The 12,043-nt window shown below is 41.7% G+C and overlaps 1 protein-coding gene across 1 annotated transcript; it reads left to right on the forward strand.

Moving 5' to 3' along the window:
• Window positions 1-2,931: 2,931 nt before the first annotated feature.
• Window positions 2,932-12,032, forward strand: LOC103256695 (zinc finger protein 480-like). Its single transcript, XM_008054474.1, has 2 exons — window positions 2,932-3,019; window positions 11,722-12,032. The coding sequence occupies exons 1-2, from the start codon at window positions 2,951-2,953 to the stop codon at window positions 12,004-12,006; spliced, it is 354 nt and encodes a 117-aa protein (XP_008052665.1). The 5' UTR covers window positions 2,932-2,950; the 3' UTR covers window positions 12,007-12,032.
• The last annotated feature ends 11 nt before the right edge of the window (window positions 12,033-12,043 follow it).

The following is a 12,043-nucleotide window of genomic DNA, read 5'->3' on the forward strand; positions in this document are numbered from 1 at the left end:
CTGGGATTACAGACATGAGCCACCACACCTCACCCTTGTAATCTAATACTTGTATTTTAAATACTTTGCTTTAAATTACTCAGATGATGGGGTGAATAGCAAAAGTTCTGTTCTGTAAGGCCTGCAGATGCCAGTCCAAAGTGCCAGGTTCTGAACTTCTCACCAGCTGGTATAAATTGGCACTTACCGCTGAACAGTGACTCAAACCTGTAATCCCAGCCCTTTGGGAGGCCAAGGCCAAAGGATTGCCTGAGCCCAGGGATTTGAGTCCAGCCCGGGAAACTTGACAAGACCTCATCTTTACAGTAAGTCAAGATATTAGCCAGGCCTGACGGCGCATGAATGTAGTTCCGGCTACTTAAAAGGCTGCAGTGGAAAGATCGTCTGAGCCCAGCAGGTCGATGTTGTGGTGGCCATGAGCATGCCACTGCACTCCAGCCTGGGTGACAGAGTAAGACTCTGGTTCAAAACAAAAATGACACTTTCCTTACCCCCTCCCCTGGTTAAATTTATTTTACTGAGTGGCTCACAGAAGGATACAGAAGAACTGGTTGTAAGAACTGTCTTAGTAACTTAGTTGAATCCAAGGAGGGGGTGAAGAAACCACAATATTTAGGAGGTGAGTCAGAGAGTGGCCATGATGCCTGCATGTGAGGGGCAGCCTTGTAGAACTGAGCCTTTAACGTGTGGGTTTGATGTTATCCTGTAGATAGGGGTAGAATTGAGATAAATTGTAAGACCCCCAGCTGGGAGTTCACTGGAGGACTGGTCACGGTGGGAAAAAACATACACATATTTTGGTCACTAGAGGTGAAGTGTTCGGTATTGAGTGTGAGAGTGGCCACAGCAGTTTGGGTTTTTCGCATCTCATACACTGATGGGAAGGGATGTTTTCCATCCTGCCCAACCTCCTGTCTCAAGGCCTGAGATCACCATAGTGACTGGGAATGGTCTGTCCCTGCTCCTGGCTGTTGCTGACCCTATGATCGTGTCTCATGTGCCAGCCTCCCTTGCAGTCTCAAGACAGTATGGCCTACTTCTTCCAAGGCATTATCAATTTTACATCTAGGGAATTATTTGGATCAGCGTACTCAGATGGAGGTGTTGTCCATTAAAACAGACACAGGCACACACACACACACTGCCTTTTTTTTTACATTCTTTCATCTTTAAAACAAAAGATTCTCCTAACTACTTTTCTCTGTAGTAAGTTACCCACTTCTATGCTCCAAGCATAATGCATTAAAAACTTCTTACATTTTTTGAGTTCTTGCTTGAACCCTTGAATTCGTCCTTGAATCAAGGTTTCACATCCAACATTTCGCTGATCCTTTGTTTTTCAGTCCCCAGTATCCTCCCATTTCTAAATCCAAGATTTCATTTTTTTGCCTATGAACTGCATGTGGCAGGATGAACACTTTCTCTGTTATCTTGGCTTTGAGCAGATGCCATTAATATTTAGAAACTCTTTGTGTTAATTTCCTTGTTGCCTCCCTAGTCACTTCCTGCTTTCCTCTTCTGGTGTCTCCTGATCTTCCTTTTCTCTGAATGTGGCATGACCCCGCCTCAGTCCTTGAACATTTTCTCGTTTCTGTCTGCACACACTGCCTTTCCTTGTCATCTTATCTCCTGGATTTAAACCGATCTGCATGTCTCCATTAGGCCTGCAGAACTCTCCCCTGAACCTGGGTCCAGCTGTCCCCTAAACTCTCATGGGATGTCTAACAATCTTCTCTCCCTTCACGTGTCCAGTAATAACTTCCTAAACTCCAAACGCGTTCCCTGCAATCCTGCACATCTCAGATGAGGGCCAGCCTGTTCTTCTTAGGCCTTGCTGAAACTGTTCACATGTAGTTAAGATATAGAAGATGTGACATTATTTGTGAGCCAATTTATTTATAGAAAAAGGTAAAATGTTTGTTTACTTAAGATGAATTGCATATTTCCAAAACCTTTTTGAAGTATGGGAGAAAAATGTTTGGAGCTTTGGTTCCTCCCTGATCTGCTGCCCAGGACCCCTCTGGCTTCATCTCTCTTCTGTCCATCTCCTCGCTCTGCTCCAGCCACACGGGGCTCTCCCCTATTCCTGCGGTGGAAGCTGCTCCTGCCTCAGGCCTTTCAATTGGGCTGTCCCTCTGCATAGAACCCTCTGACCCTCAGCTGCAGGTGCAAATACCCTTCCTTCCCCAGGTCGTTCTTATGATGTCATCTTCCTGGTGGAGGCTTCTGTGCCTTCCCGTGTCCCCAGTTGACATTCCAGCCACACCCTCAGCCTGACCTCTGGTCCATATTGCCTGCTCTGCATTTGATTTTTCCTTTTCCCTTGTCTCTCGCTGTCTGAATCCTGGCGACAAAAAGATGACAAGGTGAGAGCAGAACCAGAAGGTGGGAGGTGGGCTGGGCCTGCCCCCTGAGAGGAGCTCAATCCTGGCTTCTCATTAGAGTCCTGAGGTGTTTTGGAAAATATCTCTTATGCCCTCTTACCAGATACTTTCATTCAAATAGGTTGGGCCCAGCCTAATGTTCTCTGTTGATTCGATTTCTTTTCCAGCATAGAGCACCAAGGCCCTGTGTCCTCCATTTCTGAGGACGGACGTCAGCCTGAGATCCACACAGAGGTGGGTGGAGGGCTGTACTCTTCATGGGATTTGATCAGGACCGGGTCTCCAGGAGGGGCACTCAGTCCAGTCCAGCTCCCGACTGCTGAAGCGAGTGTGTAGGCTCCTCCACGAGGGGAGCAGGTTCTGAAGAAAGGGGCCAAAAAACTCACTTGGTTTTTTTTTGTAGGAGTTTATTGTCCTTGTGTTCCCTCTGGGGCAATGGGCAGCAAAACACAGTCTTTCAAAGGGCGAGGTCGCTGCTGTGTGTGATTGAGGCATAGGACAGGGACGTGTTGATTCTGAGCAATAACAGTATGTTTTTGCCATCTAGGATTGACGCCTAAAGCCTCATGGTGCATGAAGAAGCCCAGAAGCGGAGGAGGAGTCAAGAAAAGCCATTAGGGATGGCTCTCTCTCCGGTAAAGCGACCTTCTCAGTGGATTGTCCTGTCTCCTTCCTGTGTGAAATGTCAGGCGTTGGAGTTACTCATCCCCTCTGGGTCTGAAACATCCTTACTCTCCTGTCTGCTCACACACCCCGTCTTCCCTCAGTCCCTCTTGTCTCCACCTAGATTCCATCTCCCCATGACCTAGTGAGGTGAATTTGAGAGGAAGTTCCACGGAGCATGGTCCTGGGAAGGGCTCACTGAGATGTGGATGGAGACGGGGTGTGAGCCTTGTGGTATGAGAGCTTTTGGGCAACAGGGTTGTCTTGGGGTCACATCAGCTCTCTAGATCAGGGTTAGAGGATGTGCATGTGGCAGTTATACATCAGTGTGCACAAGGATCTGGTAAATTCTGGAATACGAGACTGAGGAGAGTAAATATTTTGAGCCTGATTTGATAATACATTTGAAGCTGAACAAGGCAGGCATTGTGCTTTTGAGTTCACTCTTAATGACTGGGAATGGGATGGAAAGTTGAGTCAGGGTCCTCAGTGACATAGGATGTTTCATTCCATCATCTGTTTTAATATATGAGAGAATATGTCAACCAACAGGAGATCCATTAAACTATACTCACAGGATCATACCAAAGGGACACTGGTGTTCCTTTAGGGACCCTTGTGTAACATATGTTTTAGGTGAGGATGATTATAATTTTTCTAAGACCTAGGAGCAGCACTTATTTGCCTTTAGAGAGAATAAAACCATAATCTTGTTGTTCCAATTATTGGTAAGCATTTTATTTCTCTTCTTATAAACATGATATGACGTATACATTTGTTTTCTAGTAAAAATTATCTTTCCTTTCCAGCCACGCCTTCTCACTTTGCACTGGGGAACCACTGTTCTCTGTTCTGTGGGGAGAGTTCATGAGAGTCCTGCAGAATGTATTTTTACATGGTTAAAAGGTTTTTGTGAGTTTTTTTTTTTTTTGACTCGGAGTCTCACTTACGGCGTACCATAGCCTGACCTGCTGGGCTCAGAAGATCCTTCTGCTTCAGCCTTCTAAGTAGCCGGAACTACAGATGTTCACTACCATGCCCAGCTAATTTTTAAATTTTACTGTAGAGATGAGGTCTTACCAAGTTCCCCAGGCTGAGCTCAGGGAGTTTCTCGCCACCGCCTCCAAAGTGCTGGGATTTTGGGTCACTGGGCCCAGCCATAGCAAGTGAATTTGTGTTGCAGTATTTTAACCTGCACATTTTGAAAATTTGCATGTTTCAAAGTTAAGAGACATTGATGGCTCACTCTTCTATATCCTTGGAGCATTCTCTGAATGAAGACAGGTGGGTCTTTCAGTCTTTTCACTGATATAAAGAATTCCACACACAAAAAAAGGAAAAGAAAAGTAAAGAATGCCACACTGGTTGCTTCTGGGCATGCAGTCTTCATTCCAGATATCAGAGGCTTCCTAGGTTACACAGTTGAAAGAGTGCTGGTTCTTCTAGGATGGGGCATATCCTGTAGTGATAGATCTGGCAGTATCCTGTCTCTACCCTGAGCTGCAAAGGTGTCATCTGTCACCAACACCATGTGAGATCTCCCACTCATTAAACAAAAGTTATTGTCATGTTTTTTTAACAGTTTGAAAATCTGCGGAAAATTGCAACCCCTTGTGTTTCCCTTTTATTTCTTATGAGTCTCAGCTTGTTTTATTCCTTCATGGAATGGATACATTTTTAAAAAGATGGATTTGTATACATTGCTCCATTTTCTGGAAATGTATTTTAGGAGCTGTTTTATAGTTATTCTTGGTTTTATTCTTAAACTATATGCTCAGTTGTATCTTCTTAGATTATATAGTTTTTTAGTTTGAAAGAGAAATCTTTCCTTCATGCTTCTTGTCTTTTTTGTATATCTGTTTGTTTGTAGTATCTTGATTTAGAAGACCTCACAGAGTCCCTTATTACACAGTGGTATCCTTAATTCAGATCTAATGTTTGAGAGTTTACGTATACCTGATCTTTGACCCTGTTTCCTGGAAAAAAAGCCCAAAGTCTTTAGAATCTCCAGAGTATGTGTGTGTGTGTTTTATTTATTTACTTTTTTGTTTTGAGTGGAGTCTCACTCTGACACCACGGCTGAAGTGCAGTGGCACACTCGTGGCCACTGCATATTTGACCTGCTAGGCGCAGGTGATCTTTCCGTTTGAGCCTTCCAAGCAGCTGAAAACACAGGCGTGTGCCACCATACCCAGCTAATTTTTTTTGATTTGTTGTAGAGATGAGATCTTGCCAAGGTGTCCAGGATGATCTCGAACCCTTTGGCTCACGCAATCCTGTTGCCTCGGCCTCCCAAAGTGCTGGAATTACATATGTGAGCCACCACACCTGCTGTGAGTGTTTATTATTTGTATACAAATGTGTTGGCTGGTAGCGGGCAGCCACTAAGAGGCTTCACTGGGACCAGGCTTGGTGGCTCAGCCTGTCATCCCAGGACTTTTGGAGGCCAAGGTGAGTTGATTGCCTACAACCATGGATTTGAGACAAGCCCGGACAACTTGGTGAGACCTCAACACTACAATAAATGAAAAACTGAGCCAGGCATGGTAGTGCACATCTGTAGTTCTGACTAGTTGGAAGGCCGGGATGGAAGGATTATTGCTGGGCTGGCTGTGAGTGTGCCACTGCACTCCAGCCTGGATAACGGAGGAAGACTCCAACTCAAAAATAAACAAGTTAATAAATAAATAAATAAATAAATAAATAACATCACCGGAATGTAAGGCAGGATTGAAGAGTTGGGTTTTACAACTCCACTCAACTACCAGAGGGAGAAGAGATGAAATTTAATTTGATCACCAATGGCAGTGATTTCATTATTCCTGCTTATTTAATGAAGCTTCTATGAAAACCCAAAAGGACAGGGTTCAGAGAATGACAGGATAGCTGGACATGTGGAAGTTCCTGGAGGTAACTAATGTCTCACCAAGTTGCCCAGGTTCAAACCCACATTTACGCATTCCTCTCACTTCTGCCTCCTAAAGTGCTAGGATTACAGGCATGAGCCACTGCACCTATCTGAGGACTTTTTCATCAATATTTAAACAGGATTAGTCTGTAGTTTTGTATTCTTGGCATATATTGCGTGAATGGTATCAGAGCAATGGTGGGCTCAAGAGTGAGTTTTTTTGATTCCCTCTTTTATTACTTGGAACCGTTTTAGAAGGATTAGTGTTAATTTTTCATCAAATGTTTGCAAGAATTGTGAAGTGAGGATGAATTATGCATCTGTTACTGGTCTCTTTGTTGGGAGTGTTGTTTGTTTATTTTTGAGTCAGGATCTCACTCTGTCACCCGGGCTGGAGTGCAGTGGCATGGTTATGGCTTACTGTAGCCTTGTCTTCCAAGCTACCTCAGCCTCCTGAGTCGCTGGGACGATAGACATGTGTTAGTGTACCTGGCTTATTTTTTATTCATTTTATTTTATTGCACTGTTTTGTCCAACTGGAGAGTTGTTTTTTTTTTTTAAATACTTAAATCTCATTACTACTTACAGTTATGTACAGATTTTTTATTTCTTCTTGACTCAGTCTTGGTAGGTTGTATATTTCTAGAGATTTATTCATTTTTTCAAGGCTAACTATTATGTTGGTACGTACTTGATAGTTATCTGTTTCATTTATTTATTGTTAGTTTGACACATGATGGTGTTTCATAATTCTCTTTTTCCTTTTTCATTTTTTCTTTATGTCCCCTCTTTTGTCTGTTCTCTATTTATTTCTTGTACCTGGTCTAGTCTGTTTTTAAACCACTGTAGTGTCTTTTTCAATTTAGTTGCGTATTTTCAGGTTTAGGATTTCTGTGATTCTTCTGAATAGTTTCTATCTTTTTGTTGATAATTTCATTTTGTTCATACATCGTTTTCTGATTTCCTGAAGTTGTCTATGTGTACTCTCACTGAGCATTTTTGGAACTCTTATATCTTTGTCTGGTAATTCACATATCTCAGTTTCTTTAGTATAAGTGTGTGGTGATTTATTTGAATGGGTCATGTTTCCTTTTCCTTTGTATACCTTATTATCAGCTGTTGGAACCTTGGCATTTCACTACCCAGCTTTTACTATCTGGCTTCCTTCGCAGAGGTTGTTGTTGGTTAGCCTCCCTGAAGGCAACCTTATAAGGTTTGGGGAGCCCACTCCAGTGGGTCAGAGAAGGGAGGATTCTACTTCTAGAGTAAGCATAATAACACATTGAGTAGTAGTCTGCTCTGAAAATATAAAGGATGGAACAGTACTTGCTCTAAAAGAACTCAACATGGGTCAGTCAGTGACCCTGACCACGTTTGGGAATCAGGGCTCTTTGCTGTTGAGGTAGTTCTTCTTGACTGCGAGCAGCTTATCTTGGAGGACTTGGTATTAGAAGACATACATAGGATAATACAGGTAAGCATAATCAACACATCAAAAATCCTAACATCAAGATGAACATAACCGTCTCCTAGTCTGTTCCACATACATCATTTCTTTGGGCTGCACCTCTGAACACTTCCTCCATAATGCTTTCTACTGATCATTCCCTTTCAAACAAAGCCAGCTCTTTAAGTGATTAGATGAGTCTAAAAACATGCCAGGCCCTTTGACATCTTATTGGCCATGAGGAATCTCCTTAAAATCCTGGCTTCAAAGAAGAGAGGAGATTCTTGTCCTGACAAGTTGATTTCTTTCCCTAGGCTCAACCAATAGTGACACAGGGTAGAGGCCGTTGGTGCACTGTGATGTACTGGCATGTTTATTGTGTCCAACTGGAGGTTTAAAGGGCTGTGTGCTAGGACAGGACCTTTCTTACATGGGGTGAGTCTCTTAAGTTTTGCATTCTAAACACTGTAGAGTGTTTAGAATTGCCAGGAATACCTGATATGGACGAATCAGGCAAATACCTAACAGGGTTGTTCACTAGATCTCCTGCTCATGGTGATCTTCATTTTCATGAAGGCGAAAATTAAATTTTTAGGACATTTACAATATTTATGTAAAAGAGTTGAATAATTTGATTTCTGAACATTTCTTTTCGTCTCTTTCCTGCTCCTGCTCTTGGGAGTGGCAAGAATAGTGGCAGAATTATTGTGTATTGGAGAACTTACTGATTTGTTTTACAGTGCAACCTGTGAGAAAAGGCCTCTTCTCACCGGCAAGGGAAACAGTTACTCCCCACTGAGGAATACAGTCATTCAAAAGTGGTTTTGTAACTGAATTGAATCAGCTTTCTTCCAAGGATGGTTTTCCTTCATCGGGAAATTTGCATTTTTATGCAAAACCCATATTCCTTTTTTCTTTATTCTATCTTTTGATTCTACATGGGTTTCCAGTGAGAAATTCCCTATTTCAGTGTTTAAATTGAACTTTTACATGGATTTCTTTGTATAGGTGTGGCATTGTAACAAAGGAAGTGGTTTGGTGTCTTGGTAACCTCATTTGGCTCCAGTAGAGTTCTTTGAGATAAGTCACTTGTAAGCTGGATGTATTCCAACTGTGTGCAAACCATATTATACTTCTTGAGTCCTTTGCACTCTGATGTCCCCTGTGAGGGAACATCGTAAATGTAGCAAACCAGTCAGATGTCCCCTCTCAGTAGACATAAAGAGATTGCTGGTGATTATACAGGACACACTTATGCAAGCACAAGTTTTTCAAAAATGTATATTTCCTTGAAGTTTTCCATTCAAATTGTGCAAAAATGCAAATAAAGAGATGGAATATATAATGAGATATATGTTTAAAAAAATGAGCTGGTGTTATGTAGAAAGAGGATATGTGAAGTGCTTTCACGGTGATGCACAGACTGGGCAATGAGTTACATATTGTTAATGTGGTAGGAAGAAAACGAGGCTTTACTGTCTGGTCGAATAGAAAAACACCAGGTGGTTGATGTCCAACAAATTACATTGCACAACATGTATCAGTGAACCTACGATGCACTTTGGGGACTGTTTCACACATTACCATATTTGAGAAAAATATAAGATATAAACTTTTTATGTTTTGTCATAAATAAGTTCTTCAGTGTCCAAAATTCCATTGTTAACCAAATATCATTATAGTAAAATACTTGGTTCCAATGCTATACTATTTAATAGTTTATATTAGTTTTCGCTAATACAAAAAATAGTGTGGTTAAATTACTGATAGGTGATCCACAAGATGTCTCTGAGTGCAAAGGGTTAAATTATACAGAGACACACCTTACTTTCTACAATATGTTCTAGACATCACTTTACATTAAATCAATATCAATATTTCATCATCTTTGAACTTTTGGTTCTACTTCCAGTTTAAATTCTCTTACCTCTAATATTTTAAAGTATATTTTTTCATAAAATATTAATTGAACTAGGCCAGATTAATATATTGTGTTACTAATTCTGCCCCCACATAATTATACTCTGCATTCTCTGATTATTATTATTATTATTATTTTTGTAGTCGGAGTCTCACTCTGTTGCCCAGGCTAGAGTGCAGTGGCTCGCTCACAACCACTGCAGCCTCAACCTTCTGGGCTCAGTGATCCTTCCACCTCAGCCTTCCAAGTAGCTGGAACCACAGGTGTGTGCCATCACACCTGGCCAGTGTATTTATTGTAGAGACGAAGTCTCGCCATGTTGCCCAGGCTGATCCGAATTCCTAGTCTCAGGCAATCCTCTCACGTCCGCCTCCCAAATCGCTGGGATTACGGGTGTGAGCCACCACTGCCAGCACTCTAATTATTTCTTATAGTTTATTTCTTAAACCTCATTTCACGATAGTTCAGGGAATTCAGCCATAGTGTAGCACCTTAAGGACTGGGACATTTTTAAGCACAAGACTCTTTTTTTAGCCAGTTCAATAACAAGAAACTATTTAGCCCAATCTATATGTTAGTCACTCAGAGTAGAATGGTAAACGAAAGAGCTGTGGGCAGCCACTGACACATGTTACCTAAAAGGATATTGGAAAAACATTGGAAATCCATTGGACCTTAGTAGACATTAGTAAATTAATGAATTATTTCAAACTTACCACCCTTGCAGGACCACGGACAGCTATACTGACCCCTGCTTTCTCTTGTACTCTTAAAATTAGGATTGTTTAATGAAAAATCTGAAGGCTCTTGATCATGTAGCCGTGCTTAATGCTTTAACATTTTAAACATCCTGGGTATCGTTTTAGAAGGATCATTCAGGGCCTTGAGTTCCCAGCTGCTCTCTCAGAAAGCATACCTGTTTCTTTTACTATTTGATGATTTAGGACTAATGTAATTCCTAGACAGCTGAGTGTAGGTACTTGTGCTATCATTTTTAGCTCATTAATATGAGGCGAGTTTCTTACATTGTGTGTGACTCTTATATGGAGACAAAGGAGACACAATCTTTTCTCCTCAGTAAGATGGGAACAGAGCTTTCTCTCATAGGCTGTTATGTCACATAAGTTAGTACGTCTAAAGGAGTTAGAATCATGGCCACTGTTCTCAAATGTCTGTCTTTCCTACTGCTGTTGTCGTCACAGTTTTAAGATTCTTTCCTTAAAGCAGCAGTGGACATTGTCATCTCTGAAAATACCACTCATGTTCTAGCTCATTGAGAGACTGATGTCGCTGGTGTGTTAGACATAATATCTAACATTTCTATAGACATAAACTTGTGTTGGTTTTTTAATTGTACATTTATTGCATTGTCCAGAAAACTGGGATATTCATACTTAAGAAAAACTAATAAATCAATTAGGCAAAGATAATGTGCTCCAAAATACCTTATATATGAGAATATAGGAAAAAGAAGACTCCATATTTTTCTTCTATATTCTCACAGCACCGAACACTTCCAGTATTCCAGATGGAGGTTTTCTACCACACACCAAGCAAGCAATTCTGCAGTGGACCCAGCTGGGTGTCCTCTCATTCAATGCAGTTCTGATACTATCTACCTGAACAGAGTGTAAGATCCCACAGGCATAGGGGCTGAGTCCAACAAAAGTGCACCTACTTCAGAGCCGTTGGCAAACAGGTTGTGGCCTTTGCTTCTCACTGGCTATAAGTCATAAATTTTCATGACCCCCTTTTTGAGGTTATTTAATTTGCTGGAGTGTCTCACAGAACTCAAGGAAACACTTCACTTAAATTTGCCCATTCACTTTAAGGACTATCACAAAGTACACACATGAACAGCCGGGCATAGGCAAGCTACTGGGCAAGCCAGGCATAGGCAAGCTATTGGGCAGGAATGGGCTCTGAGCTTCCATGCCCACTTTGGGTATGCCCCTTTCTCAAGGAGCCTCTGCATATCTGCCTGTCCCAAACTCCCTTTTTTAATTTCCTATTTTTCTGGAGGCTTCATTTGTAGGTGTGACTGTTTACATTATTGGCTACTGTGTTCAACTGAATCTTGAGTGGCTCTTCCCTTCATACAGTGTTGAATGATGGGGCTGGAAGTCTCAATCCTCTAATTCTGCCTTAATCTTTCTGGTAATAACCAGGTGGTTGTATTCGCATACAGAAAGATACTTCTTGCTCCAAACATTCCAAGTGATTTCTTGTCAGGAAAGAGAGATGAAGACCAAATACAGATGTCACATTATCACTACGTGGATGTGTCCGCCATTTCACCTCCATTGAATCTACTCGTACCATTCACTCCTCTTCTCATTTTATGTGAAAAGCAGAATTCACCGCATAGTCACTTGGTGAAATGTGTTTTTCATTCTAGGGACGGTTGACATTCAAGGATGTGGCCATAGTATTCTCTCGGGACGAGTGGAAACGCCTAGACCCTGCCCAGAGGGTTTTCTACAAGAACGTGATGCTGCAGAACTACAGAAACCTCGTCTCCCTGGGTGAAGATAACTTTCTTCCAGAAGTCAAGACGTGTTATTGTGGGATTTTTGAATTTGTGTGTATGTGTGTGTCTATGGGTACGTATCTGTGTGTGGCTGTGTTGGCACTAATCTTTCCATTCCTTGATTCGATTGAAGATCTGTTAACTCAGAAATGACAAGTCTAATAAATGGAGAATTTGGACTTTTGTCTCC

The sequence above is a fragment of the Carlito syrichta genome, unplaced genomic scaffold (genome assembly GCF_000164805.1).
Source record: "Carlito syrichta isolate Samal-C Ts95f unplaced genomic scaffold, Tarsius_syrichta-2.0.1 Scaffold293294, whole genome shotgun sequence".
Taxonomy (NCBI): Eukaryota; Metazoa; Chordata; class Mammalia; order Primates; family Tarsiidae; genus Carlito; species Carlito syrichta.